The sequence below is a fragment of the Aulostomus chinensis genome, chromosome 6, assembly GCF_037954235.1.
Source record: "Aulostomus chinensis isolate RoL2024-O1b breed Wild chromosome 6, RoL_Achi_v1.0, whole genome shotgun sequence".
NCBI classification, from domain to species: Eukaryota; Metazoa; Chordata; class Actinopteri; order Syngnathiformes; family Aulostomidae; genus Aulostomus; species Aulostomus chinensis.
In genome coordinates, this window is record NC_141325.1 from 1,733,207 (window position 1) to 1,760,924 (window position 27,718).

The following is a 27,718-nucleotide window of genomic DNA, read 5'->3' on the forward strand; positions in this document are numbered from 1 at the left end:
GCTCCATTCCAAATGGCCAAAAGATCCACGAACACCCACGTTTCTCTCTGCAACGTGAACACCTTAAGTCAGCATTCAGTCCTGGCTAGAATGGCCCAGGTCTCAGCTTGGTTCTGATAGGCACCGATGGGATCAAAAACCTGGCTGAACGTGGTATTTTGTGGTCAGATCATGGCCCCTCCCATCTCAGACACACATATGACGCCCAGCTGCAGCGCCACCATCAACAATAAACAAGGAGGAGTGAACTCTTGTCACCTTCTCCAGCATCGTCTGCAACTTCTGTTGTCTCAGACACAAATTCACCATCTGCGTTCGAGCAGCGACGCCCCAACATGGTGCAGTGTTGAGTTTGACTCACAAACTCAGGGGAACACGCAACAGAAACATGTCCCTGTCCTCCATGCTGCTTTGACTACATCTGCCAAAGATTGTATAGAAGCTCAAGATGCAAAACCCCACTGCTATTTTGAACACACTGGATTTCTATCCGGAGTGGTGACTGTGGTTGTGATGTCAAATGTGATGGACCAGGAAACACAACATAAAAACAACTTCTCTTCTCCTTGCAATGGCAACAGGATCAAACAGCTATAAGCTGGTTTTCCTGGGTCTGAAAAACCTGTACGCACAATTGTGTAAGCAGAAAATGGAGTTAATTCTCAGTAACTTTGTTTTCAGTGCTGTACAATTATACAACACTCAGATGTTGTTTCTGTGCCACATTCTTAGACGGTATAAAGGAAGTGGATGTAGCTTCTAAGGCTGAAAACTGAAGCAGCAGTTTTTAAGATTTGAAGATCATCTGCTGGTGGCCCACCAAAGCAGCCTACAGATTCTTTGTAATAAATATCTGTCTTTCTATGTTCTGTGAAACCCAGCAGTGAATGAGCTGCTCTGTCTGTGCAGCTCGCAGCAGGGCGAAGCTTCTGGGCGGGGACGCCTGACTGCAGACTGAGAGACTAGAAACAAGCCAGGGAAATGTTCTTCAGATGAGAGAAGAAGGGAGATCAGAGTGTTTAACAGATGAGCCAGAGACAACACCAGGTTTTCAACAGAGGTCACCACATTTTGGAGGTGTATATGCCCATTAAATGGAGCTAATTCTTCCACAGGCAGCTCCAAACTATTAGGTCTGATATGTTCTGAGACTGTGGTGATGAAGCACAGAAAATACAAGATAAGCCCATGTAATGGATCTGTTTTATTCATATGGTGGGTCAAGCTGAATGGAATTCAGCTCAAGATGGAATGCGCAAGAACGATGAAAAGCTCATAACTATGATTTGTTTTTATTGTGTTTCTCTATATGCCTCTTTTTGGCTTTTTGTTCTTTATGTAACACGCACAACAGAGACCACAGAAGATGGAATAACAAACAATTTTTTTGTATAACATTGACCAAAAAGGGAGAGAATATGATAAATGCTCCACAGTGCATTCTGGCCCTGGGGCGAATGTACTTGATGACCTCTGATTTAGAGATCTTTGGACAGAAACTCCAGATAACTACTGTTGGCTCTGTTAGTTAAACCATGTTAGCAGCAGATGTACATGTAGCTGTTCTATCTGAGCTGGCCTGAAGTCTCCACCTCTGTGTGTTAGAGTGGTTTCGTACATTTTTTCATCTTCTGTTGTTGTTCATTGGAAACTGGAACTGGCACACTGACTTGGCCAGGTCGTCCTCAACTCAAGGGACTCCCTGGTTAAATAAAGGTTAAATCTGAAAAAAATATACCATTATGCAGTATATATATCAGATATACAGATATACAAATATATATCATATGGTACTTGTTCCCCAGTGTTGTGCTGGATAAACCAGAAGGCCAGCAGAAGGAAGATGATGACATTAGGGAGTTAATTATAGTGCTGCTGCTGTTGAAATATGAATTTACCTCAGTGCTTTATTCCCCTCCTCTCTCCATCTTCTCCCTTTAAAGAGTAACCTGTACCTCCACCATGTCTCTGCATCTCTCCATCCACCTCTCCATGGACCCCTCTCACCACCCCTCCAAGGGCCCCTCCCCTTCATGCCGATCAGCCAATAAGCAGAGAGAAGGTTTTGGTCTCTGCAGAGAAGGCTGACACCCACCCACGTGCATGCACACACACCATTCCCGCTAGGATTCCCCCATATATGAAGTGCACCCATGCAAATGTTGCACAGCAACACACACATTCACACACACATCTTCATAGACACAGTAAGCAATATCACACACACACACACACACACACACACACACACACACACACCAGAGGGAAGTGAAGTGGCTCTTTTGATAAGGAAAGAATTCCTGCAGCTACCACCATCTAATGAAAGAAGAGGATGAAAGAGAGGAGCACAGATCCAGTAAAAGGTGCTGAAAGAAGGGTCCATCATCTGCAGAACACACACACACACACACACACACACACACACACACTTCAAAATGCCTCTGGACCATCCAGATGCCACCTGCAGTCAGACGCAGTAAGGATGCAATGACAGCAGCACAAATGCTACAGCAGATAAGATGATAAGACGAGGAGCGCTGACACCAGCAACGACCTGCTGAGTGGAGCACAGCATCCTCACGTCGTTATTCGACCTCCCAGCGCCACTCAGCAGGGAAACACTGACCAACACTGACTTATGCTGGCTTTAAACGCCAATATTCAGATTTAACCTGATTAAGACAACAGTTTGAATAAGACACTGCCATGTAAGCATTCCCTAACAAACTGAACAGGTCCTGGTTGCAACAGTCGGTAACCAGCTGAGACATGTTGAGTATTCTGATCTTAGTGGCAGAGTTGTAGACATGTTTACACCTTGATCGCACAATCAAGTCCCATAGACATTCACATGTAAGTGTCACTGTCGAGGTTGTGGGATGCTTCTCTGCCACCGCCATCTTGGTCTGGCCCTCTTTCCTACTATGATGCCTTCACACTGGCAGAAGATGCAGACTGTTGTGCTCCTTATGGATGTTAATTCAAGAGACGCCAAAGTAAGCCACCACGAGCAAAAAAGAAAAAAGGGCTGTCGGCCACCAGACTGCCAGCATGTTAGTAAACTCACAGAGATACCTGTGCATCTTTGTGAGTCATTATTTCACTTCAGTGGTTTGACTTTCCATCCTACTTGATGTCAATGTTATTTCTATGTCCATATTCTTATGAAGCATGTAGTTTCTGGTGTGACATGTGAGACACAAACTACTGCCCGCTTGCCTACGTCAGGTGAGTACTGTGCCAACCCAACCACACACAAAAAACACACACCTTGGTAAATGCTAGATCTATTTTTTTATGAGTCCATAGAAAATAAAAAGATAACACAACAAGTGTGGACTTGTATGCATCACTCCTGTGTTGTCTGCTGATTCACCACATCAAACCAAACTGTTGCCTGACACATTTAGATCTGAGAGAACCGGAGGGATGATGGCGAAAATGTGTTGCCCATCCAGAACAGCTGACGGCGGGGAACAGAGACGCCATTCACAAATTGTTTGTTTTGTTGTTACCGTATGTTGAGCGTTGAGGTAGTTAGGGGGCCATCAGCTGCCATGTTGTGTCTGTTTTCCTTTGATTTTCCAGGTCAGAGGTCAGAGGTGCCACATCTGTCCGTGTTATGAGGCTGAACGTGGAGACGGCTGAACAAGCACTCATTTGTCCGACTTCCTGTAAGACACGTTGACGTGAATCCAGCCATCAGCACCTCCAACATGTTACCATGTCAACACGCCGCGTCGAGTAAACAACAGGCAGGCCAGCGGGGGAAGCCACCTTGTGACCGGATGATTGGAAAGGACACCTTGTGATGCGGTGGTTTGAGTCGCAGCAACCAGCAGCTGAAAATGGCAACAGCACAGCCCGGGGGTGAAGGCTGCTGTGGAGCCGTCTGAGGATCCCGAGGGTCCGGGCGTCTATTGCACAACAGCTGATTATTGTAAGAACAATTGGCTCCCAACACAAGTTCATACAAGGAGACAACTGTCAATCAAACAGTCACCACACCGAGGTCAACTGCTCAACTGCTGTCTAACCATCGAAGTTTGCCACAGCTCTTAGAAAAAGGTTTAATAAGACGGTTAATAAAGAGATACTTCACCCCAAAAGTGTCTTTTTCCACTTAAGTACCACAAAGACTTGTTGAGCTCACTAAGAGGTTTTTTTTCTCCAGAATGCAGAAAGAGCCAGCCACCCGTGTTTAGCTTGAAGCCAACACAGAATGATGACTAACACCAGCTAAACTGTCCAAAAACATCATGACCAAACTCTCAAGGTCATCGTCTGCTATGGCCCGCGTCACAGTAATCCAGTCGTATGACTGATAATACTAAAACCTTTGGCATTCAGCTGGACCAACTGGCTCCTGCTCTTCCACAGCGGCACCAAAACTGAAGTGTTCAGATTAGTTTTTAACCACAATCTCGTTCTTGTTGAAGACGCCCATCTATGAGTACTCAGGGTGGAACATACACTTTCCAGATGAAGAATCGCTTTAAGAACAATAGGGGTTCTTTCGTGTTTTTACAATTCTACAATTTCATTTAGTAGACGTTTTTGTCAAAAGCGACATACAACATGAGCTAGAAATTAGACTGGAGGGAAAAACCTTAGTCAGGACGACAAAGTGCTTCAAGTTTGATTGCAGCAGGTGCTGCCATCTTGTGGCAGAAGAAGTGCCAGTTTTTTTTTTCTTTCTTAATATAATTTAACCTCAACTGATCACAACCAATAATTCAATGTCAACAATACCTTTCTACATTCAACACATTCAATATTCATCGGTGTCAGTGCTGCATGTTCACTAAGAGCCGGCCTTGGACCTCCTGACTCGTTCTACCCTGAGGACCAAGAAGAGGCGGCTCAGGTTCGCGTGCCTCGTGTTCCCTGAACATTTGAGCCTTCAAATGTCTATTGAAAGTAGGAGGGGGCTCTGAGGGTCGTATGGAGTTGGGAAGTTCATCCCACCATTTGGGACCAACAGAGGAGAAGAGTCAGGCTAGAGACTCAGAGCCACGCTGGGCTAGGAGCACCAGCCGTCTCTCACAGGCGGAGCGTAGCGGCGAGAGGGCGTGTAGACCTGGATGAGGGGTCCAGGTAGGCAGGAGCTGTTTTTAAGCTATGCTAGTAAAGATCTGTCAATCAATTTGGCAGCAGAATTACAGCTGCTCCTTTGTTACACTTTAAGATGGAGGATTGTGCCTTGAAGACATACTTCTTTGCTTCCTTCACAGCAATGGCAAAATATTGAATTTTGGTTGATTCTATTCTACAGAGTTCACAACCCAACAACAAATAGAATTCATGCGCTTCATAAATTCACTCTTGGGTGCCATTTACAACCAGCTCTTCTTTTTATCCAGAGCGTCAACCTGCAGGAGGTTTTTCCAAATCAAATTAACCTCAGGCACATAGTTCATTAGAGAAGGGCCAGCCTGGTGCCACGGATAATTACCTCTAACGTAGAGAGTCTGCACAACCAATCCTCGCCGTCACAAGCACAGTTCACCGCCAAACAACACGTCATTAGAAGAAGACGCAACCAATTAGTGTCAGAACACAGAGAAAATGCCACGGTGATGAATGACGCAGCTACATGAACATTCATCAGTTCATTTTAACCTGCAGCAGCGAATCACAGGGCGGAGAGATGCTTCATGTTTACATGAAAGCTGGTCACCAACGATAGTTTTGCATCAACAAAATCCACAGTATTTGAAGGTAAAGTTGCAAACAAGCATGATTTTCAAAATTGATTAGTCTGGCATTTTTTTCTTGATAACTCAATCGATCATTTGCTCTGTGGAAGCACAACGCTGGGGCCTCTGTGAGGGAAGCCAAGCGTTTGTCATTTGATGCATCAATGAGTTAATATATCATTAGTTTGAGGTCTGGACCAGTTCTCTCTGTCTGCTCTTTGTTTCAGATTTCAACAGCCACTGATCTTTATTGAATTAATCAACTCTTGTGATAAGAATTAAGATCCAAATACAAACTGAACTGGCATAAAACCGAGTCTGCACAATATCACTGTCCATACAGACGCGGCGTCCCAGAGCAGGAAACCAGATGAGGGGGTGTCTTCCGGTCCCTGCACTGGGACCCTGCCTGCTCTGATCGGTTGAGGCACCTGTCAGTGCGGTAACAGGGTGGGAATGTCGTCATCCCCCCACGTTACGTCCCTCTGGTGAACTTCCTCGCCATCAGGTAAAAGGAAGTGGATCACGACTCCACATGTTGAATGAGATCATCTACAGCCCTCCGTAGATCACCAAACGGGGGCGGAGCGACGACCGGGGCAGCCTGGTACATGACAGTTATTGGCAATGTCCAACAGAAAGGCACCTGTTGGGGAGGAATTTCACCAGAGGTACATAGGAAGAAAACCCAGAAGAAAGCAGAGGAGGCGCGACTGCAGCAACCAGGACGTCCCCTTCGACCAGCCTCCCATCCACAGATACAGCCATCCAGGTCTGCATGGACGCCCACCTGCCTGGCTGGTGAGGACCCAAACTGCCCTCCGGCCGTTGAACTGCTGGCTCTTCACGGGAAACAGTCACAAGCTGCTTCATAAAGCCCCCGGTCGCATAGGGACACCTGATATAACCTCTATTCATCGAAATCACACGTGCTGGATGTCCTGATGGCTGACGACCGTGTCATCACTGGTGAGAGTCTGAGCAGGAACCTTTGTTGCATGTCATCTGTTTCTTTCTCCCCGTGACTCTTATTCAGCTTCAACCTCCAATAAAAAAAATCCCCTTACATTCCACTCATAAAACAGCAAGGAATTGTAGGGAGAATATGCTTTACAAACCCTAAGAATTGATGTACATTTGTAGATCTTTCTATGTTGATTTTATGTTTTTAATCAGAATATTTGATCTAACAGCCTAATATCCTCTGGAAGTAAAAACAGCATTCTCCATCTTTTTTATAGTCATAATCCAATATCTTCAAAGAATGCCACTGAATTTTAAAAAATGTTTTATAAACCTGAATTTTGAAATGAAAAAAAGGAAAACAGTGTCTTATTGATAACCGTGAAATTCATTTTAAAAAATTGCTGCTTTTTTCTGATGTCTTTGTCGACTGGATATTTTATATGGGTTTCGGGCCGTTGGCCAAAGAACTTGCATGTGATTCCAATTAATTTGACATTTTGTTCCACTTCCAATAATGAAAATAATCATTAGCAATTTAGCTCTACACGTTGTGGTTTTCAAAGCTTTTATGAATATACATGATTGTGTGGTTGCAGTGTGTCCCAGCCTGCAGAACCTCGCTGTTCGATAAATATTCCACAGCGAGTGGGTTCATCGTGTTCCGAGCATGACCGTGACCTTCCACACCAATGTTCACTTCCTCATCTCCATAAGCTGCTGTGACCTCACTGAGGCACAACACCAAAGTCACTGCTTTGTCACTGTAACGATTCCGTGAGCGCATTCGTGCCACTTCCTGACTCAGTACGTGTCAATCACACGGAAAGGAACTGAAGCGACTGCTGCGCACAAGCCGAAGCCAAATATCAGCCGCGGTACATAAATCTGAATCTGCTCCTCTCACACTGGCTGTTAGGGAGGGCTGAAAACACCCATCCACAACACTAGAAGTACGTACGTCTGGAAGGGTTCAGGAGTTCAAGCTAAAGACATCGTAGTCATTGACGTTTATATAAAATTAAATGTGGCGGCAGATCCGAACATACAGTACACTACACATCTGACATGTAAATCTACATCTTCCAGCTGTCGATATGGATCATATCGGACCATGGATTTACACACTAATATTCACTTTCATTGGAACGTTCTTCCATATCAACCTGAAAACACCGGGGAAAACATTTTTAGGAAATAATCTCGGAAAACCTCAAGGTTTTTTGGAAAAACTTCATGAAATTATCAACAACTACTCAGAACTTTTATTTCTTTGCCTTTGTAGCAGAATAGAAACAAGAAATAGATCTGAAATACTGCATCGCACTTGAGCCTCCACAATCACTGGGTCCCAGCACATGTTTGCACATATTGTTTTTGTGTGCAGTGACATCCATCTTTGACCACCAAGATATTTTCAGTTCATCCTCGCAACATCGTTGGCAATTCATCTTAATTTGCAGAAATTCCCCCCAGGAGTTCCAGGGAAATTGTTAAGACAAAAAATGGGAAATACACACGGACAAGCTGGAAACAAACCTCCAGCCTGTGGCCCTCGCTGACGCAGAGGCATAAAAACAAAAAAGCTTAGACACTCAGGTCTTGAAGCGAGAACAGCTCGTGTGCTGCGTCACGTCCCAGCTGCAGCGCCCCCAGCATTTTTGGCAGGGGTGCGAGCCGCGGGTTAGGGTGGCTTATTTGTGTCAGATGATCCGCCAAAGCAATGAAAATATTCACAGCCAAAAGTCTTAAATGATGTAAAATCTCATCAGTGGTGTATGTTTTTCCACTCTGCCTTTATACAGTTATTATAGCATTGGATGATGGTAAAATAGACTCATCTTCTCCTGTGGAGAGCAGCAGTTTATGAGTTCATACAGGAAATGGTCCAATTCAGATTAAATTCAATAGCAGAACTCTAAAACAGATTACATCAAAGCTGTCGTGTCATTTATAGTCAGCAATAAATATTTACAAAGGTTTTCAACACTGAGCCTCTCCAAATGGTTTATTAGTCCATTAGTCCCACACAGGCCAGTGGATTCACGTCTTCAGTTGTTTAGCAACCACAAATCCAGCACGTTCACCTTGGGAGGGTGGGAACATGTCATGGATTTTACTTCGAATTTACAAATTATTAAACAATTATTTGATCAGTCAAGAAGTTCACGAAATAAATACTCGCAGCTCTTGTTCTATTTACTGAAAACTGATTTATGGCAATTTTTTTTAATGAAGGCAAATCTCAATGATTGACATGAGAAATGTAAAGGAAAAAGATATGGCACAAATAATCACTGATGAGTTCAACAAAATCAAAAGCATAAAAGGTGAAGCAGGTGGATTAAAATAACTGCCCCAGTTTGATTAAATAAGTTGGAAGAACATCTCAAATCTTCATTGACGGGAAGAAATGAAGTCATTCTAATTATTGTAATTGTTATTTATAATACTGCTGTCTGGACTCAGAGAGTGAACCAAGGTTCTGTTTTCTGGGTCTAAATGGTTCATCAAGACTAAAGTCACTGGATTCTGACCAAAATTGAGTGGAAATTGAGCTTGAAACCAGACACTAAAACTGGAGGTCACTTGGCGAGCACATACTTTTGCCAAGGTAAACTCAGCCAATCACACTGAAAAAAAAAAGGTTATGTTTTGATTACTTTTGATAAAAACACTCACTGTCCATCATTTTTAGAGCCAGACAGGCACACACTCTTTGAGTATCACGGAGCCCCAGACCTCCACCAGAGGGCTGACTGCTGGTTAGCTTAGCTGACATGAACGTTAGCACTGGGGCAGTTGAGGAGGACGTTTCTAAAGTCATCCTACTTCCACTTTTCTCTAAAATGGTCTTTGCCTGCATTCATGGAACTTGAGTTGTGAAAGTGGGTTCCATAGTTCTCATTTATACAAGGAAGGTACATCCAGGAAGCAGAAAGTCCTGAGCTTTAATTTCAGGGACTGGTTTATATTTAATGTTTTTATTTCTATCTTTAACCCCAGAAGACGGGAAAACACGGCTCAGGAATATGGATTGACCCTTGGCTCGTGGATTTTGCAATGTGGTGGTCCATGCTAATGTTGTGCACTATTGCTGGCTTGTTGACTAAAAAAATAATAATTACCATGTTGAATTTAGCCAGCAGTTAATTCAGTTTATAGATCAATGCTGAAGCACATGGAGGGTGACGTCTGCTTCCGTCCAGGCGTCAAGTGTCTGCCAACAGAGTTCTTCACTCTCGCTGGTTGTTGCCAAACTGGTGAGATTGTTTGATTCCCACGAGTCATTACATCTGAAAGCTTCCACTGAGTGCATTTGATTTGAAGTGTGTTCTGCGACACAGGAGGCCCAGTGTGCTGCTCACTCAGCCATCATAACGACTTAATAATCATAATCACATTCCATTGTTTAAATGGAGGGCTGTGGATTAAATGGCTCCCTGTAGGTTAAAAACCCTTTTCCCAACAGTTGTTACACCTAATGGCTCCCTGGAAAGTAAAATCAGATGAACGAGGTCCTCTACTGACGGCACGCAACTCACCCAACACACAGCTGGCAGGGTTGGGGGGGGGGGTGCAGAGTTTAGAAAGAGGTTTAATTAAATTCATCACCCTTGAATCCATTTTGGGTCTGTGATAAAGAACAATGCCGCACAGCACTAATAGGAGCGAGCGGGAAAAGGCGCTGCAGGATTTTTGCCTTTTGACGGCGCTTCACAGCTTAGCGCGCTGACAGACAGCAGATCAGAAATACATCAGCCGTTTCCCCCCACATGAGTGCTTTTCTCAATTAGTGCAGCTGAAGTATGCAGCCAGTCAGGGGAGGTGTGTGAGAGCGACTGTGTCCATGTAGTTGTGCCTTTTCAGCGAGTAATCACATGTGTGGCCACGTGCTCCTACGACTGGGTAGTGTATGCATGGATGTACAGCACAGTCTCCCTGAACGTGAGCGTTTAAATCTCTACAACGCGCACTTCTGATTCGTGGGCTAAAGTATTAGACAAAAGCTACTTTCATTTCACTTCAAGGCTTTTGGGTTTCCAATAGGATTAACCAGAAAACAATTTCACAGTTTTCATCTCTAATTAACACAGTCACTGCAGCTCTGATGTGTAAATATATTCGGTTTATTATTATGTGACTGGGAGAGGAAACACGAGAGAGGACAAGCAGAAACATGGACTGATGAGGAAGAGACGTCAACTCTTTCTAACTGGTGATAACTCACCAAAGAAGCAATTTGTTCTTTCAAGTCCTCGCTAATGCTTGCTAAGTGAATAGAATATTATTAATAGGTGTCTTGAGCTGAAAAGCTGCTTTTGCCCTCCTGTAGTACTTGACGGCAGGATGCAGTAAGAGCCAGCCATGTGGATTCAGCTTTAAGCTAATGGAGACTGACGGCTAACAGCAGCTGAACGGTCCGTTTACAAACTGTGACGGATCATCCGCAACAGTCAAATCTCTATATAGTGCATGGGGACGTGAACTTGAACCACCATGTGAGCCAAACGTGAAGCCCTGAGTTCAGGGCCAAGGTAAAGGTCTCTTTACAAGGGAGGAGGAATACAACTGCAATGTGGTTATTCTATTTTTCACTCCATGCAAACTAAAACTGCAGTTGTTTTTTTTCTTTTTCAAAACGTAGGTTCAGCGTGAGGCCAGAGTGTGTGTGCAGCATCACTTAGGAGAACCGCCAGTTCAATCTCTAAGTCAACAAAGCTACAGAGAAATGCTATGGAGACTCCCTACTAACTGGGCCCATAAAACATATTCTTCAACGTGTTTTATGTGAGACATTTGTCTTTCATCTCACTGTATTTAGGCCTACTGATGAATACTGTTTCCATTCCACATTATCTGTGGTATACTGATGGATTCTGTGGAACTATTGACCAAAACACAACAGATCCCATCATTGCAGAGCCACAGAGACGTCTCCAACCTCAGTTTGCCCTTTCACTTTCACCCAAAATCAACTTTCAGGTAAAGAATAAATTCCACGAATGTAAACAACATTTTCCCTTGGTTACTGATATTACATCTGTGTTAATGTGTCTTCAGTTTGTTGATACTGGACCATGAGACAGTGCTACAGAGCTAGACTCAAGGGAGGGAGAGACGATCCTCAGAGGACGCATAGAGCAAAAATGATTGGTATGTTCCTATTAATTTTAGCAGCAATGTCACATTTCATCAGTTATGAAACAAGGGGGATTTTGAGGAAATGTCAAACTGGGACAAACAAATGACATACCGTCACAGGACGGGCGTGCAGACGGCCGAATCAACCGACTACCTGGAGACGACTCAGGCAGTGCTCAGGTCTGAAATGAAGAGGGTCTGTGATTTACAGGGTCAAGGGTCAAGCAAAGAAACCAAACCAAGAGTCTACAGCTATGCTGGCTGAGTTAGCTTGAGGACGAGCACAGACGGAAGTGAATGCTTCGCTCTTTGGAACAGGACATTCTAAGAGGTTGTGCAGCTTGAGGTGGGCAGAGATAATTAGAGAGTTGCTGAAGAGAGAAACACTGCATTACAGAACCAAACAAAACCTGTAGGGCGGCGTTTCGGTCATGTGAAGCCGTCGTGTTAAACTTTCCTACCAGCAGCATGGGCCAATGAACATGCCAAGACAAAAGAAAACTCCTTCAAAGTTTGTTGCATTTGCAGAAAAACATTATCTGGTTAAAGATCTGATAAGTAAAGACTGATTTGTAGTTGTGTGCTAAACTGATCTAAATCAGATCAATGTCAGTTAATGAAATTCCTTGGAAACGTCATCGCGCGTCAGGTCGACACAGACCAGCCGGCCTTGTAACATCAGATTTCCACACTATTTTATCTAGACAGCAACTGGGGATGAGCCTCACTTCAGGTAAGAAGTCTTTGACCAAAGGCGCGGATGAAGTGTGTGCATTGTTTCCGCTGCCTTCCGAGCATTCATCCCAGAAAATGTTAGCTCGGCTACCAAAAGCTAACGGAATTGGCAGGCTGGTATGACATCACACATATGAATAACAAACCAATCCCACCCATAGTTTTGTGTGTCATCCATGAGTATTACTTGCTTTCCACATGTCAAGTCACGCTATTTAGTCACTGCTGTCTTGTGCTTGTCTTTTTGCACGTAAATCTTAAGAAGATAAAAATTCATGTTGTCAGTCTTTGCATACAAATTGCAAACAAGATGAAGTGGTAGATAGGAGTTCACCATCTCCCCTTAATGTTTCCCAGGATTAAGCATTCTTGTTGTCAGGGACCTTTTGGTAATGACATGTCAGGTTATCTCTGGACAGTGGACGTTTATTGGGAGTAAATGGCATTAAATGACACATGAAAAGCCTAAAGTGAGTCGTTACAACCTGCTCGTTGTCCTTAAAAGTGATGGTCTGTTTACACGCCTGCCTTTGGAATCACATCCAGAAGTTTAAAACTGAATATCTTGTGCTTTTATCTGAGCATCTTAGTATGGTGGAAATAGGTGTTCTCGCTAACGTTTTTTTAATCTTTAGTCCATAAATAAATCACATTGATTCTCCACAAGCAGACGCATTTCATGCTCACACTGGACATATTCATGGCTTTATTAAACGTCCATTGGTGCAGTGAAATCACAAGGCAGCGCAGACAATGTAACTGCTGTTTGAGTCCTGATACATTTGTGATAAACAAGTCCAGGCCTGCAGAGACGATAAACACTTTTATTATACCGAAGGTGCACTGAGTGATGCACCCATCCGTTTAATTTGCCTTCTGCACTCTGTCCATCCTCCATCCATCTGCAAATCCACCCATCCATTAACTCATGTGCCAATGTGCATGAGTTCATCCATCCACCTCCACTTCCATCCAGTTATCTATCCACTGATGGCTTTCCCCACACTTACACTCCACATGCATCCACACTGGATCTGCATGTTGACACCGTCAGCAGATAGAACCCAGTAAATGATTTATATTCTGCTGCACAGGCTCTCTGAGAAGCTGCACCCAAAGAAAAGAAGGTCACGTTGGTGAAGGTCCGGTGAATCCGAGTGCTAATTACTTTGGCATATTTACTTGTTCCCGTTAAACTGGTAGAGTGGAAACTTGTCACAGATATTGACGGATGTTTACATGAGCCGTAGTGTTGAATGTGCATAACCCTGCATTAAAGAGCATGTGGACCAAAGACTCATGCCTTGATTCCACATGCGTACATATAGAAGTCCATTCATACTCTATGAAACTTTTGGGATCTTGTACAGTTCCTTCTCTCCTCTGTGTCAGATTTGGGAGAAACCATCGTGGACATGGCCCCACGAAAAACAGGCTACGAGTTAGCTGACAGGCTATCGCTGTTTAACAGTGGCCAGCAGGTAGTGCTTCCCAGGGGTTAAACATCACATCCCAAAACCCTGGAAGATGCGCTAGCACACAAGCTAGATCTCATGCATTTTAGCTTCATTGCGAGCACATCTGCCTCCTACGGTAATTAGGGCTGCAACGATTAGTCCACGTTGTCGACAAAAATCGACAATAGAAATAGTCAACAATGAATTCCATCGTCGACTATTGTCGCCAGACGCGTTTTTCCAACAGAGTAAGGCATGCGCATGCGCAATAGCGTCTCTTCGCTGAGCGGTAACATACAGAAATGGCGGCGTCAACATCAAGTACGCGTACCAAAACTTCTAAAGTTTGGGAACATTTTAGCCTGGATACGGCGAATAAAAAGACTACTTTCAAAGTTTGCAATGCAGACCTTGGTTTCATGGCAGGACCTCGGTGATGCAGGAACATTTGAAGAAGCCGGTCGGGCAGTTGAACCAAACGGAGACTGACTCGCCTCGGTGAGATTCAAGTAACGTTCAAGCCAGTACGGCTTTTATGACATTCATTGTACATTTTATCAGCGTATTTTCGCTATAAAAAGTTTACTTGATTTTGATTTATTTATTTGCCTGTCCCTAAACAAATGGACAGAGGTTTCTTTATTTATGGCTTGATGTCTCTACTGACCGAACACTGGGCCTAATTGGATTTAGACCGGACATTTTTATTTAATTTTTGTACGAATCCGCAGTATGTTCAATAAAAGATGTATTTTTCGTTGTACCCATCTTTATTGTGTTTATTATCATTTGCCACATAATTAAATCAACTTAATGTTAAATTTAAGAAAAAATTAATTATCCGATTAGTCGACTAATCGTTTCAATAGTCGGTGACTAGTCGACTATTAAAATAGTCATTAGTTGCAGCCCTAACGGTAATGCAGCAATTCAAGGTCAGTTGTGGGCGGGGCTTACACAACACAGGTTACATGATTTCTGCTGCCTCTTTGCTTTCGTATTCATATGCCAAGCATGTAAAGTCAGTCCGGACCACTTTTGTCATTGCACTTAATTGTATTTAGTGGTTTGACTGTCTTCTGGGGCCTCCCTGCCCTTGCAACAGCAGCAGCAAGACCCCCAGAGGGTCCAGAGCAGAGGCAGCATCAACTCACAATGTAAAAAGGAGCTGGGGTGGAGGCGACTTGCAAGATGGCATGCTCAGAAAACTGGACATGGAGGCAGACTGAAGCAGCTTCAATAAGGCGCCCGCACCAACACTGTGCACAAATTGAGCCTCTCGTGATGTGCAATAACAGGCGTTTCTCTGGCCTTGCGAGGGCACACGGTACTCAGGTAATTGTATAAAGTACAAGAGTCCAGACATGCATGTGGAAAGGAGGCGTTATACCTGCCAAACCGCAGCTCCAGCAACAAATATAAAGCTCTGCTAACTCATGTAGATAAATAACTAAATAGTGCAGCTCTTCCAGAATTTTCAAAATATTACCAGACCAAATGGATCCATTTCTGACAGCCCGTCAATTCAAGAGTTATGAGAGTATTTGAACAATCCACTGTTTAACAGCTGGTTCTTTGACAGTCTAAGTCAACAGAGAAAAAGTCTGTGGGGCCAATAAATTTGTAACAACTTTGGACACAGAATGAAAACACGCCCCTAAAGAACTTCTCAATTTGAAAGACGGTTCTAGACTCTATTTCAGGTTGTTTCATAAATTTGGATGACTGAACTTGTGTTCATGCACACGTGGTACAAGAAAGGGCTGAATGACTTTAAAACAGTTAATCTAGATAGAGAGGATTTATTTCATGGCACAAAAAAGTGGAATTAGTCATAAAAATAAAAGTTGAAAAGTTACATTAATTGGTTATTGACCAAATTGTTACTTTGAAAACCGGTATCTGCCTAGCACTTCTATATATCTGTGTGTCCCTACTTTAAAATATTTCTCCTTCATTCAAGGGCAGTTTGAAAACACAACGAAAGACACAAGCTAAGACATGAGCCACCAGCAAGACCTGAACAAACACAGTGAGGGCTGAGCGGAGGAGTCATGGGAGGAAGCGCGCCTGTCTACGGCTGAAACACACCATCAGGAGCTATTTCAGGCCTGGAGCTGCTTCACAAAGAGCCATTATTTCATTCAAATGGACCATTTATAAAAACAATGGTTCAGGTCTGGAGCTGGTGCTGGAAGAGTGAAGGGTTGAAAGTGCTCGTAAATGTCAAATCAGCCACCTGAAGAACAGCCTGGAGTGTAAACAGCTAATGTAGCAATACTGTGCAGCATCTGACAGAGGAACTGTAGGATGATGTTAAAACTAAACTGGATCTTAGAGCACAAAATATCCGTCTGAATCAAAAGTGGAGATGCAGCAAACTCCCCGTCACTTCATAATTCTCTACTAAGGCATTGGGGATGGGAATAGTTTCCATTCTGTGCCACTGCCACTGTTTATTCATAGAACACAAGACATAACCAGTGGATTTTATTGAGTAAATTTGTTCTAAATAATTCTATGACAAAAAAGTAATGCCCAAAGGCAGAACAGGCTGCAAGACCTGAAAATCCCTGTGACTGGTTAAATCATCTGAACTCCTATCAAGAAAAGATCCGAAAGTAATCAATTTTTTAAAACAAACAAACCAATACGGCAAATCATTTCAGTTCATCATCGATGATGTGGATTTGTAGCACAAAACTCTGAGAACAAAAGCTGTTTTGAGAGACTGTAAGTTTCTATTTCACGACATGAAATAGTTTATCATAATAATGGTTCAATGTCACAAGGCCAGTACACAAAACCCACAAACACAAAGCTGTAAGTGTTTTTTTCATATAATACCACTTTCTTCCTCAAGAGGCAATCGTGAGTCACTGTAGCCACAGCCGAATACGGAGAGTTCGGCCAACTCCGGATTCGAAGGTTCAGAACAATTCTGTCATGGGATTGGTTCAGAGGCGGTCACGTGTTTTATGGGCGCTATGTTTGTTGCCAATATGTATCCAATGATACACATAGCAAAGCGAACATCACAGATCGATTTTCAACTTTAATAAATAATCAACAGTCAATTTCCACAAAAAAATCAAAGATGCCAAACTGCGCCGCTCATGGCCGCCAAATGCCTCGTTTCCGTGACAACAAACGGAGGAGGTCATTGGAGCTGAAGGTTGGGGAACCTCTCCCTGTTGCGGGAGGTTCGTGGCATTCAGTGGAAAAATAAAGTCATGTCATCGTTTATTCACATCATGCTCTCAAACCCTCCGAACGCCGCTTTAAAAATGAATGATGAAGTTTACCAAGACTCTGCTAGCCTTCAGCTAGCCTTCAGCTAGTTCTCCAGACGAAATGCTTAGAGAATTAGAAGCGACCATCATGACTAGAATTTAACCCGTCTCACCTCTGGTCAACGGTGACTCTGATGCCACAAACGCTGAAAACCATGTGGAGGTAAACTGTATAATTTACAATGATAAATCTAATGATATCACTAACAATAAGTAACAGTATGACTAAGACTAGATTCATTTTATTTATACCTGAGTTACTATAATTTTTAACCCAGTAACCCGTAAACACTTTGATTTGAGCAAAAAACAAACTAGGAACACTTCCGGTTACGCAACGGTAGAGCGGCGGGCTGCTAGCGGCTCGACGCCTGAACTTGACCAGAAAACTCACTCACATAAATGACAAAAATAAGGAAGAAGAAAAAAAAAGTGCCACTCTTTTAATAAGTACTCACCATTAGATGTTTTGAATTCGTGACGTTTTTCCTTCCGGAATCCAGAATTCAGAAAACATTGGCCGCAATGTGACTCGAAGCTAATGGAGACTGGCCAGTAACGACAGCAAAACTACACAAATGTCCGTTTATAGACTCTCCGGTACATCTTCCGGTGTATTCCACGATTTCTTAATCCAACAGGTTGACCAGTAATCCGCTAACACTTTAATATGAGTGTTGGAATATAAATTGGCTCTCAAACGTAATGTCCAGCCTTCGTGCTAAAAGATTAGCATTAGCATTTTACTTCCAACTAGAGGACAAGCTCACTTCCTGGTCATATACTGCCCCCTAGTGATTAGGAGGCGCCATGTTCAGCCCACTTACAAGCTCGAACATGGATAAATATCTGGTATGATTTGCGGGGACAAAACATAAATTTGTTCATTCTTAATTCTTTACAACTCTCAGGTATCGTTTAAGAACAAATAGTTAATTCCATAAAAGGATAATGTGTCCATCTCTTGAACTATGAGGCTCAGGCATGTTGCATTAAGTTAAAAGGCCTGAAATATCAACCAATCCCTTTGTACTCCAAGGGCCTGTAACTTGGAAAATATTGGTCATATGAAGGTACAATTTCTCATGGCTTCAGTCTATACACTAAAGTTATTGTATTTTTTTATCAGATGATTCTGAGGGAGTCAGGTGGAAGGCACAAATTTATTATTCATGGAATGACTCAAATATATGAATTCCTCCAGTAATTTGGACCTCGGTGTTGGTCAGGCACTTTTACATAACACACATTACAGTCATACATCCTCCTAATGTCACCATCTTCCCCTGACATGAACAAATGCATTTTTGACCATGAAGGACGTTTTTCCTTCGTGTTGTTCAATAATCTCCAGTTTCACACAGACACTGCGATGAAGTTCACTACCCTCCATAATTAGAAATGGTCAACGCCGCGCTCGAGGCATGATGGGAAATGAGGTTACACAAGACAAACGAATAACTCAGTAAGAGTGTTTAAAGGATTGCTTACTGCATGAAATGTTTTTCTCCTCCTCTTCTCAACAAAGTCACAGTTCAGTTGATTCAGAGGTTTGTTCAACTCATCAGCGAATGTGGGAAACTCCCAGAGGAGCTGCTGGATTCGATTTGGTCGCAAACAAAGCAAAACTATTGTGGAATGGATTGTCATGATTGGTCACTGAGCGTCCACATAATTCTTTGGTGAAATATGATCAAGTTTGCCCAATTTGACAGTTTTGTTTATTTTACATTCTTAAATATTTTCTAACGTTTCTGCGGGAATAATTAGTGACATCAGACATTTTGTTTTGGGCTTTAACACACAAAATTTTGTTTGTTTTCTACTGTATTTTGATACCATTTGCCAAAAAGGGCTGTGCTTAATAATTATAACAGGAGAATTTTGGAAAATGCATGTGCTGCCTTATAAATCATAACAAAATGCAGTGACATAGTGCGGTATTTTTATTCTTTTCAATATTATTTAATGATGTTAATCTTGTTAATTAAAAGAAACAAGACATTCTCTTGAATAATGTGATAATGAACCAATTATCATGAGAAAATGAGCCAAATATGTGACTTAACGCTAAACTGTGTGTATCCCAAAGTGTTGCCTGTTATTTAAAACTTGACCAAAAAGATACAGCGATGGAGCAAAACTACAGTATAACGACAAGTCAGCTATGATACACAAGTACTGTCATAAGATCCTCTAGAAGTACTGCAAGTTTTGTAAATTTATTATTCAAGTATCAGTGTAAACACGGTAGTAAAGTCAGGCCTCTCCAGACATAAATCAGAGGGTTCCTGAATGATTCATGGAGGACAAAAAGTACAAATTAACTTAAATTTTTCTGAATTTACCCAAACAGTTGGAGAATCTCAACGACCAGACTCATTTTCCACTAAGGGAGGAATCATTTATTCACTTAAGTGGCCATTTTTGTTCTTTGTTCTGGAAAAAGAAGAAAGAAAATCATGTTAGTGTGAGGTTTTCAGACAACACTTTTCGCTTTTGCACTGCGCTCTCTCTCTCTCTCTCTCTCTCTCTCTCTCTCATACTGGTTCCATATGTTGTGATGGATGTGAACACATTCCCAGCACCTCTCGTCTGACCTCTCCCAAACGACAGTTCTGCCCTCGAAAGGTAAAACGCTGCGTCGGGAAAGAAAAACATATTTTTTACCGAGCAGTTAAATGACATGAAGGACGATAGTTGGGGTTCACAGCTGTTTGTCTTCCTCCTCTCGCCTCCCTCGGCCCAGCAGTTCGCTGACAGATGCTCTTTCTCTGCTCGTCTTGCTGGATCTGTTAGTGCTGGTGGACCTGGACGCCATCTTTTCTTGCAGGCGTGAAGCCGCTGTAGCGTCCATCCGAGCTGGGATACGCCTCCCTGATCCTCCTCACGCAGCAGCTGGGGATGGCAGGGTGGGTGTCCTCAGGTGGGACCCCAAACCTCCAGCTGATGTACTGCCTGTAAGCACAGTGTCGCAGGGCAGTGGTCTGACTCCCACCACCAGGTGGAGCCAGAGGGTCCTGGTACAACAGCACAGCTTCCAGCAGAGGGCGACACAAAACCAGCTGTTCAAAAAGTGATGAGGAGGTGATGCAGGCACCCTCACTCCGCCTGCAGCACAGCGCCTCCTGGGGGAGAGATGAGGCCGCACAGAAGCCACACCTACACCAGCCCGGAGTATGGGGTTTAGGGGCAGGGAACATATCACGACCCACACTGGCGTCCGGCTGCAGGAGACAGAGAACCGCTCTCAGGTGTCCGGCGTCCTCCTGTCGGACCAGAAGAGACCTCACAGTCAGTCCTCCAACAATAAGACCATGAACGAGAGGACGATGTCCCTCAGCTCTGCCAGGAGGACGACTCCAACAGAGTCCAACTTCATAAAGTTTTATAGTAAGAATAATAACACTCTTGAACAGATTTAACAGGAAGTTAGTCTGGCAGAACAAACATGGGTGGGAAACTTGTCTTGTTCCTCAGGTCGGCCGGTTTTACCTTCCGTGGCTGAACACTCAAGGGTTTGAGGTCTTGTAAGCTTTTCTTCTGGGACCTCTTAACCAGCCGGATGTTATTCTCATCAACGTAGGATACACACAGGATGCACTACAACACACACCCACACACACACATAAACACATAACTTTGCATAAATATATGAGCAACCAGTCAAAAACCACTGATACTACATAGCATCTTTTTGCTTCATGGTGACATATCGAGCCATCCGTCACCTTCAGCTTGTCCTGGACCGACTCCACCTTCTTCTCTGAGTAGTTCTGTCCAACCTCTGCAGAGTAGCAGCTGGTTCCGATCAGCCAGTCAATCACAATTGTGGTCTAAGGAGAAAGAGGCAGGAGGGAAAGAGGGAGGGGCTTGTTAGGGTCAACAGGGAGCTCGACGTACAGCTGCTTTTTGATCACACTGGTTAGCAACTAGCATCATTTACCAGGTTTAGATGGTTTTGTTTGATATGCTGCATTTGACTGTGATGATGATTTTCAACAGTTGGCAAATGGTTTGAATTCTGACGTAAACTGCATCACTTAAGTTGAAAGAGAAAGTCTCTTATTGTCCATCATCCCCAGAGACCCAGGCTAGTTAGCTTAGCCCAATGGCTGGTAGTGGGTGGGAAGTGTTAGCATCAGCTTGCTAAGGTCCAGGCTAGTTAGCTTAGCCCAATGGCTGGTAGTGGGTGGAAGTGTTAGCATCAGCTAGCTCAGGTCCAGGATGCTGGTGTGTCCAGCAGGAATCCTCCTCCTCCTCATCATGATCAGGAGCAGCAGTCGCTCTTCTAGTCCTCAACAAACCTTTGGTTCTGTTGACCCAAGTTCTAGTGGAGCTTTGGAGGTGCTGCGTCAAATCCCTGCGCCCAGTCAGGAAAGTAGTTCCGGCTACGTGTCTGATTCTACCACTACAATGTCTCCTCATGTTAAACTGGTGTTCATCACCAAGGTTACACACAACCCTCCTGATATTAATGCAGGCAGAGAGGGAGCTACGCTAACACTTCCCACCCACTACCAGTCATTGTGCTAAGCTGGGTCTCGGCTCCTGGTTCTGGGGATGATGACTCGTTCTGTTGAGTTATGTCACAGACAGCAGAGAGAGGGAAACTCAAACCTCAGACACCAAAACACTGGTTCATCAATGACAGTGTGAGGACATTAGCTGTGAGGACTGTCTTCTACACGCTGGTAAACTGGGTCAGGACACTAGAACAGACTGATTTCCTTTGTCTTGAAGATGAATTTACATCTTTGCCTGCAGCACAATATCTTTCTTATGGAGTTTATCTCTGGTCAGCCATCGGTGGTTTCATCCATCTTAACCAGATTCAACGTCCCACCCTGGACACCAGCACAGACGCCTTCTATATTCAGGACATGAATGGACGCTTGTGTGGCACAGCAGCTTCTCACCAGAGCATAGTAGGACAGCGTGGAGCCGATGTAGATGATGAGCTGAATGAAGCTGAACCTTCCTGCCTGGAAAAAACAACAAACTCTCACTTGTTTGTTCAGAAGTTCCCACATTTTCACCAGTTTCAGTCAGAATCATACGAGTTCCTGGAGGCTACAGTGGACAGATGAAATAATTCTCCATCAAGGATCTGTTACAGGCACCACGGTGGAGCACGGGGTCTTTCTGTGTGAGTCTCCATGTTCTCCCCGTTCCTGCTGGGTTCTCTCTGGTACTCCAGCTTCCTCCACAGTCCAAAGACATCAAGAGGGACCAGGTTAATCCAGACTCTAAATTGACCGTAGGCGTGGCTGGGAGAGCCAATGGTTGTCTGTCTCTATGTGTTGGCCCTGCCATGGACTGGTGACCTGTCCAGGGGGAGGGCTGCTGGGATAGGCTCCACCCCCACCACCCTCAACAGGAGAAGAGGGAGAACATGGAGGGATGGATCTGTTAAATTATTTCACTCATGACACACTGGAAGCTTAAAACTACAACATAAAACGCATGTCATAATTTCAAACTGATCCGCAGTGTCAATGTGTGTCAGACTCACAGTCCTGGAAATAATCACCCAACATCTGATTTACATCCGCCATCATTTGAATATGGCTGGAAAATAGCGTGACACAGCAAAGTTCAGCGCCTCTGCTCTCATCATCACATGCTGTTATCGGTTTAGTTTATTCAGTCAAGGCTCTTGAGTCACTGTGGCGACCACTGTGCGAGGGGCCGGGCCCTGAGCTGCGTGACAGTTGGAATTCCTTCAGTTCAATCTAAAAGAACTGTCCAGGTACTACCAAGGTGAGGAGGACTCGTGAGGCCGTTACCCACCTGTCCAAACACCATGACATCAAACCGGATCCCGAAGGCTTTGTAGAGCCTTCGCTCCTCCACGCCGTTCACCGTGCTGTACCTCGCGTACCTGATCAGATGACAGCAGAGGTGAGGAATGCTCCAACACACAGCGCCACCAGTTCACGTGAGTCCTTACAAGCTGCAGCATCAAGCCAAGCTAGGTGGCATTAACTGATACTGAAAGACTCCAGCGTAGATTTGGCTGGGATTTCACTGCAATTAAACCACCAAACAGATGCAGGATTCCCAACACGATGACGACGATTTGAACGGAGAATAAACGGAAGCTTTGTCACGTCTTTCCACAAAATCACAAGCAAACAACCTTTGAAATGCTTGTGTTCTGCAAGGAGTTTGGTTTGGATCAGTTCGTTGAACACAGAGTGACAGATACTGACCCAAATAACTGGATTAGGAAAATACCATTCATACCAATATCTGTAATTTACACTGAGATGAAGTCCTTTGTCATTTTCAAGACGAAGATTACACGACACCGATGTCTCTGACTGTCTCACTTTATGAATGCAGGACATCTTCCAACAGACACCGAACACAGCATTTTATGAGGAAAATAAACTTGCAGGCTGTTGATAATAAAATCTCAGATTTCATTTGGCTTCCAAAGGTTTTAGTGGAGGAAATGAAGAACAAGCTTGTTGATGCCATTTGGTGTCCTGCTTCCATCCAACTACAGAAACACAACTTGGGCTTTTAGCTCGTTGCGACTGTGAGCTAAAAGCCTCATTTACCTTTTGGAGGTCTAAATGATTCCAGTCTGGAATTCAAAAATAAAGCCAGAACAAGTGGGAGGAATACAGAGGCATTTGTTGTTTTCCTGTATAATCTGGAACATAAAAACTTCAAAATCTTGGTTTAATTTTATCACTTTTATCTTTAATCTAGTTCGGAAGGCATGAGACTCTCAGATTCAGCTGTGAGCTCATTTCCATCTGCTGACACTGACTCAAAGAACAGCAAACACAACACATGACGAGCCCCAGATGTCATTTGCTGCCACGAAATCTGTAATCTGAAATGTTGAACTTTGGTCTCAGTTTGGCCTCCATCTTCTACTGAGGGGAGAAGTAAAGGTTTGAAAATTTTCAGAAAGCACTGGAGTTGTGGAGGGTTCATTTTTCTACACGGGCTCATATTGAGGAAGCCGCTGAGAAGCCTTTGAAAACCTCAAATATCCCATCTGGGGCTCAGCCTCCTGGTGAGTTGACCTTTGACCCCAGTGAGCGACCCCTCTCACCTGAAGTTGAGGCCTGGGTAGAGGGTCTTGTTGCTCTCCTTCTCATCCAGCCGTCTGAAGGAGTATTTGGGGAGGCAGCGCCTCATGAGCCGGTCCAGGTTACAGTCCCATTTGATCTGGATGCCGATGACGCCCCCCTGTGGTCAAAGAGGAAACAGATTAAATGAAATCATCTGTTTTTGACATTCCTGCATCTTCCAGACTTCTGGTTTCAAAATCAACTTGTGCTTTTGCAAAGTGCCATTTTTCTCCAACTGTGGTGGGGTTGAAAGTCTTTTTTGCTGCCAATTTCTTATCAATTTACAGCTTTTAATAATAATAATAATAACAACAACAATAATAATAAAATGACTATTCAAGAGTTTTAATTATTGTTTTGCCTTTTATTGCCTGTCTGGTAGAGAAACAGGAAAAACAGTTGAAATAAAAGAAATAAAACTTGTGTGTCCGAGTTCCCGTCGTCATGGCAGCACTTCCTCTTTTGGATGTTTCACTGAACTTTGTTGACTCAATGAGGAGGAACCCGAGAAACTGAACACAGCTGGAAAAAATTACATTTCCTGTTGGCGAATGTGTTCTCCGAACCTGACGTTGGGAGTGAAGGTTTAGTCCTCGGACGAGAACTTGTTCAGTCGTTACACTCAGAACATGAAATCTCACCTCCACAGCCATTTGAGAGAAATGTTCTCCAGCCTCTCGTACCATGTCCCCCAGTCTGAAGATGGGACACAGCGAGTCGTTCCCCCGCTGACAGTTCCTCAGGTAGGCGTCGTTCATCTCAGGCAGGATGTTCCTTCTGACACACAACAGACAGGTTCCTTCTATAGGACAACAAACACGTTCCTTCTGACTCAACAGACACGTTCCTTCTAAAGGACCACGGCAGGTTCCTTCTAAAGGACCACGGACACGTTCCTTCTAAAGGACCACGGACACGTTCCTTCTCACAACTCTGGAAGTTACTCAGACTTTCACCACATGCAGAACGCATCAGTAACATCATAATCTCAATCTCACCGGATGAAGTTGAAGGCAGGAAATCTGATGTTGTTCTTGATGAGAACAGTGAAGTTCTCGGCTGCTGGCAGCAGGGCAGGCCTGCGCGCCCGGGCCCGTGCACACACACACACACACACACACACACACACACACACACACACACACAGAGTGTTAGCAACATACCATATGATAAGCCAGGGTTCTTGAACGGGACCTCACCTGGGAGGGGTGGTCTTGGCCTCTACGGGACACCAGGCAGAAACCTCGCAGGTTTTCCTCAACATGTCGAAGCGCACACACGATCCCGTCTGAATCCCTGAGGAAGTGGAGAGAATCAGCTGACTTACACACGGACGCTAAATTCCCCTGCTGCTGCTGCCAACACACATCAGGACCAGATGCACGCTGTTGCCTGCTGGTTAGCTGAGCACAATGAAGGGTCACTAGTGACAGTCTGCATAAAGAACTGAAGTAACAGTTGCTGCACCGTGACTCTGCTGGTCCCAGAATCCTCTCTGACAGTCGCGGTCACTTCGACACAATCGTCCTTTCACAGGAGCCTGGAACATTCACAGAGACACAACGTTCATCTGAACCTTGGTGGTCAGGTACAGTGGTGCTCAGTAACCAGGGCTCTGGTCCCCCTGACTGTGATCATAGTGAGCTGCACCTCAGGACATCTGCCTTGCTTCTGAGTCTCCGTCACGATCACGTTGGTCACTACAAAAAAAGAGTTTTTGTCCTAAAAAAAACAAAAATAGTTTCAATCTTCTTTTAAGGAAGGACCTTGAGACCCCTGCTGACAGAGCTCTCACCTGCGAGGGCCCGCTGTAGTCCACCACGTCCCAGACCACGTCCCCCACCCCGGGGAGGTGGGTCTGGGCCACACCCTTCACCTTGGTGGTGACAGAACTCACGACCAGGTCAAACTCCTGGTACTTCCTGTTCCACAGCATCAGGACGCTGCAAGACACACCAGCAAGAACTGAAGAACAAACTGGAGAGAACAGACGGAAGTCAAACAGCCGCTCCTGAAACCGAGTTTCTAAAACTTCATGTTACAATAAGGACAATCACCATGATTCCATAAACACAACACTGATCAGTACTTGTACTTCTGCTTTTGTCATTTATTCAAGGTTTACCCCCCCCCATACTTATTTGATCTGTTTTTCTTATCAACACCATGTATGACAGTGCAGTGAGAGTGCTGCGTGCTTCCTGTGTTGTGCTGCTGAAATCACTTCCATCCTCAAAATAAAATAAAAAAAACATTTGCTAGAATAGAAACAGTCGCAATCATCACATCACTCCCAATTTTGGGGCTAAAAAAAGTTATTAAAATTGTGTTGACTATTCAAACAATTATCAAGAACCTTCAAGTTTCATCAGTCCAGTCTATAAATTGTCCAAAAATAACGGAAACTTTTTAAATGCAGTGTCTTATCACAGGAGCAAGTTTAAAACACCTCAAACACATGGCGTGTTTACGGGTATCTCAGAAGAACTCTCGAGGGTTGTGGGGAGCTTCAGGCTCTCCAGCAAGTATCAGCCTCAGTCGCTGCGGTGTTCACCGCCAGCCCCTCCCGAAACGACACTCGTGCGGGGGCTGCAATGTTCCTCCGCTCACTCACCAGATGAAGAGAAGAATGGCTCCGTTCAAGGTCCACTTGAGCGAACCGAGCCGGACGCTCTGGATCCGGACCAGCTTGGTGGTTTCGTAGCGGCACAGGCCGAGCAGGGCGCAGGGCGGCGGCATGGCGCTGCTGGAGGAGCCGCTGGCCGTCACTCTCATAGACGGTCACTCTCCTCCTCACGCCTCGAGTCTCCTTCCTGGGTGGAAGGTCACGTGTCCCCCGCTCCCGCAGCATCCACGCCGTCAATCAAAGTCTTGTCGGGTGTTTTCACGTCACGTCACGTCAGTCGTTATTTATCAGTCCACGAATGTAACTTCACGTGGCGAAAAAAAATGTATTAAAAAACGACTTAAAATGCTCATTTTTTTCCAGCAGAATTCCTCCATCCAGGGGGCGCTGTTGACGTCACAACGGCAAGCACGCAGTCAACATCTCAAGTCTCTGGTTGACGCTGACACATTTAACGTAAAGGAGCAGCCAGAGGTGAAGTCTTTACAATGTTCTTTAGAACATAAAGAGGATAACTTCCTCGACCACAAGAAGAACAACCAAGGGAGTTCCTCACAATAACGAACACTTTTCCTCAAAAAAGCACCTTTTTAACCCTTCATCCCATTGTTCTATGTCTAATGATTGGGCTTGTCTCACCTGTCACCTCGCCTGTTCTGGGATCAGTGTCAGTGTGGCAAGGCTGTTCCACATGAATAAGAGAAGC

The 27,718-nt window shown here is 44.3% G+C and overlaps 1 protein-coding gene and 1 long non-coding RNA gene across 6 annotated transcripts in view; both read right to left on the bottom strand.

The window, feature by feature from the left end:
- LOC147259662 (uncharacterized) overlaps window positions 1–18,021 on the bottom strand; it is a 56,236-nt gene extending 38,215 nt beyond the window's left edge. For all 3 annotated transcript variants that reach the window (XR_015116350.1, XR_015116349.1, XR_015116348.1), the window contains exon 1: window positions 17,751–18,021. This is a non-coding gene — a long non-coding RNA (uncharacterized LOC147259662). The remainder of the gene's footprint in view (window positions 1–17,750) is intronic.
- Window positions 18,022–18,447: 426 nt separating this feature from the next.
- On the bottom strand, window positions 18,448–27,326 carry p2rx7 (purinergic receptor P2X, ligand-gated ion channel, 7). 3 transcript variants are annotated; one of them, XR_015116351.1, is made up of 14 exons: window positions 27,001–27,326; window positions 26,182–26,329; window positions 26,037–26,108; window positions 25,854–25,926; window positions 25,586–25,682; window positions 25,385–25,465; window positions 25,028–25,163; window positions 24,368–24,504; window positions 23,086–23,176; window positions 22,212–22,277; window positions 21,024–21,128; window positions 20,788–20,895; window positions 19,963–20,561; window positions 18,448–19,731 (listed from the first exon to the last, which is right to left on the bottom strand). XR_015116351.1 is itself a non-coding variant. In XM_086205747.1 (13 exons), the coding sequence occupies exons 2-13, from the start codon at window positions 26,320–26,322 to the stop codon at window positions 20,088–20,090; spliced, it is 1,581 nt and encodes a 526-aa protein (XP_086061873.1). In that variant the 5' UTR covers window positions 26,323–26,363; window positions 27,001–27,094; the 3' UTR covers window positions 18,449–20,087. The 3 variants fall into 3 exon arrangements, 2 of the variants coding, with proteins under 2 accessions (XP_086061873.1, XP_086061872.1); XM_086205747.1 differs by having other exon boundaries at window positions 18,449–20,561; window positions 26,182–26,363; window positions 27,001–27,094; XM_086205746.1 differs by having other exon boundaries at window positions 18,450–20,561.
- Window positions 27,327–27,718: the final 392 nt, after the last annotated feature.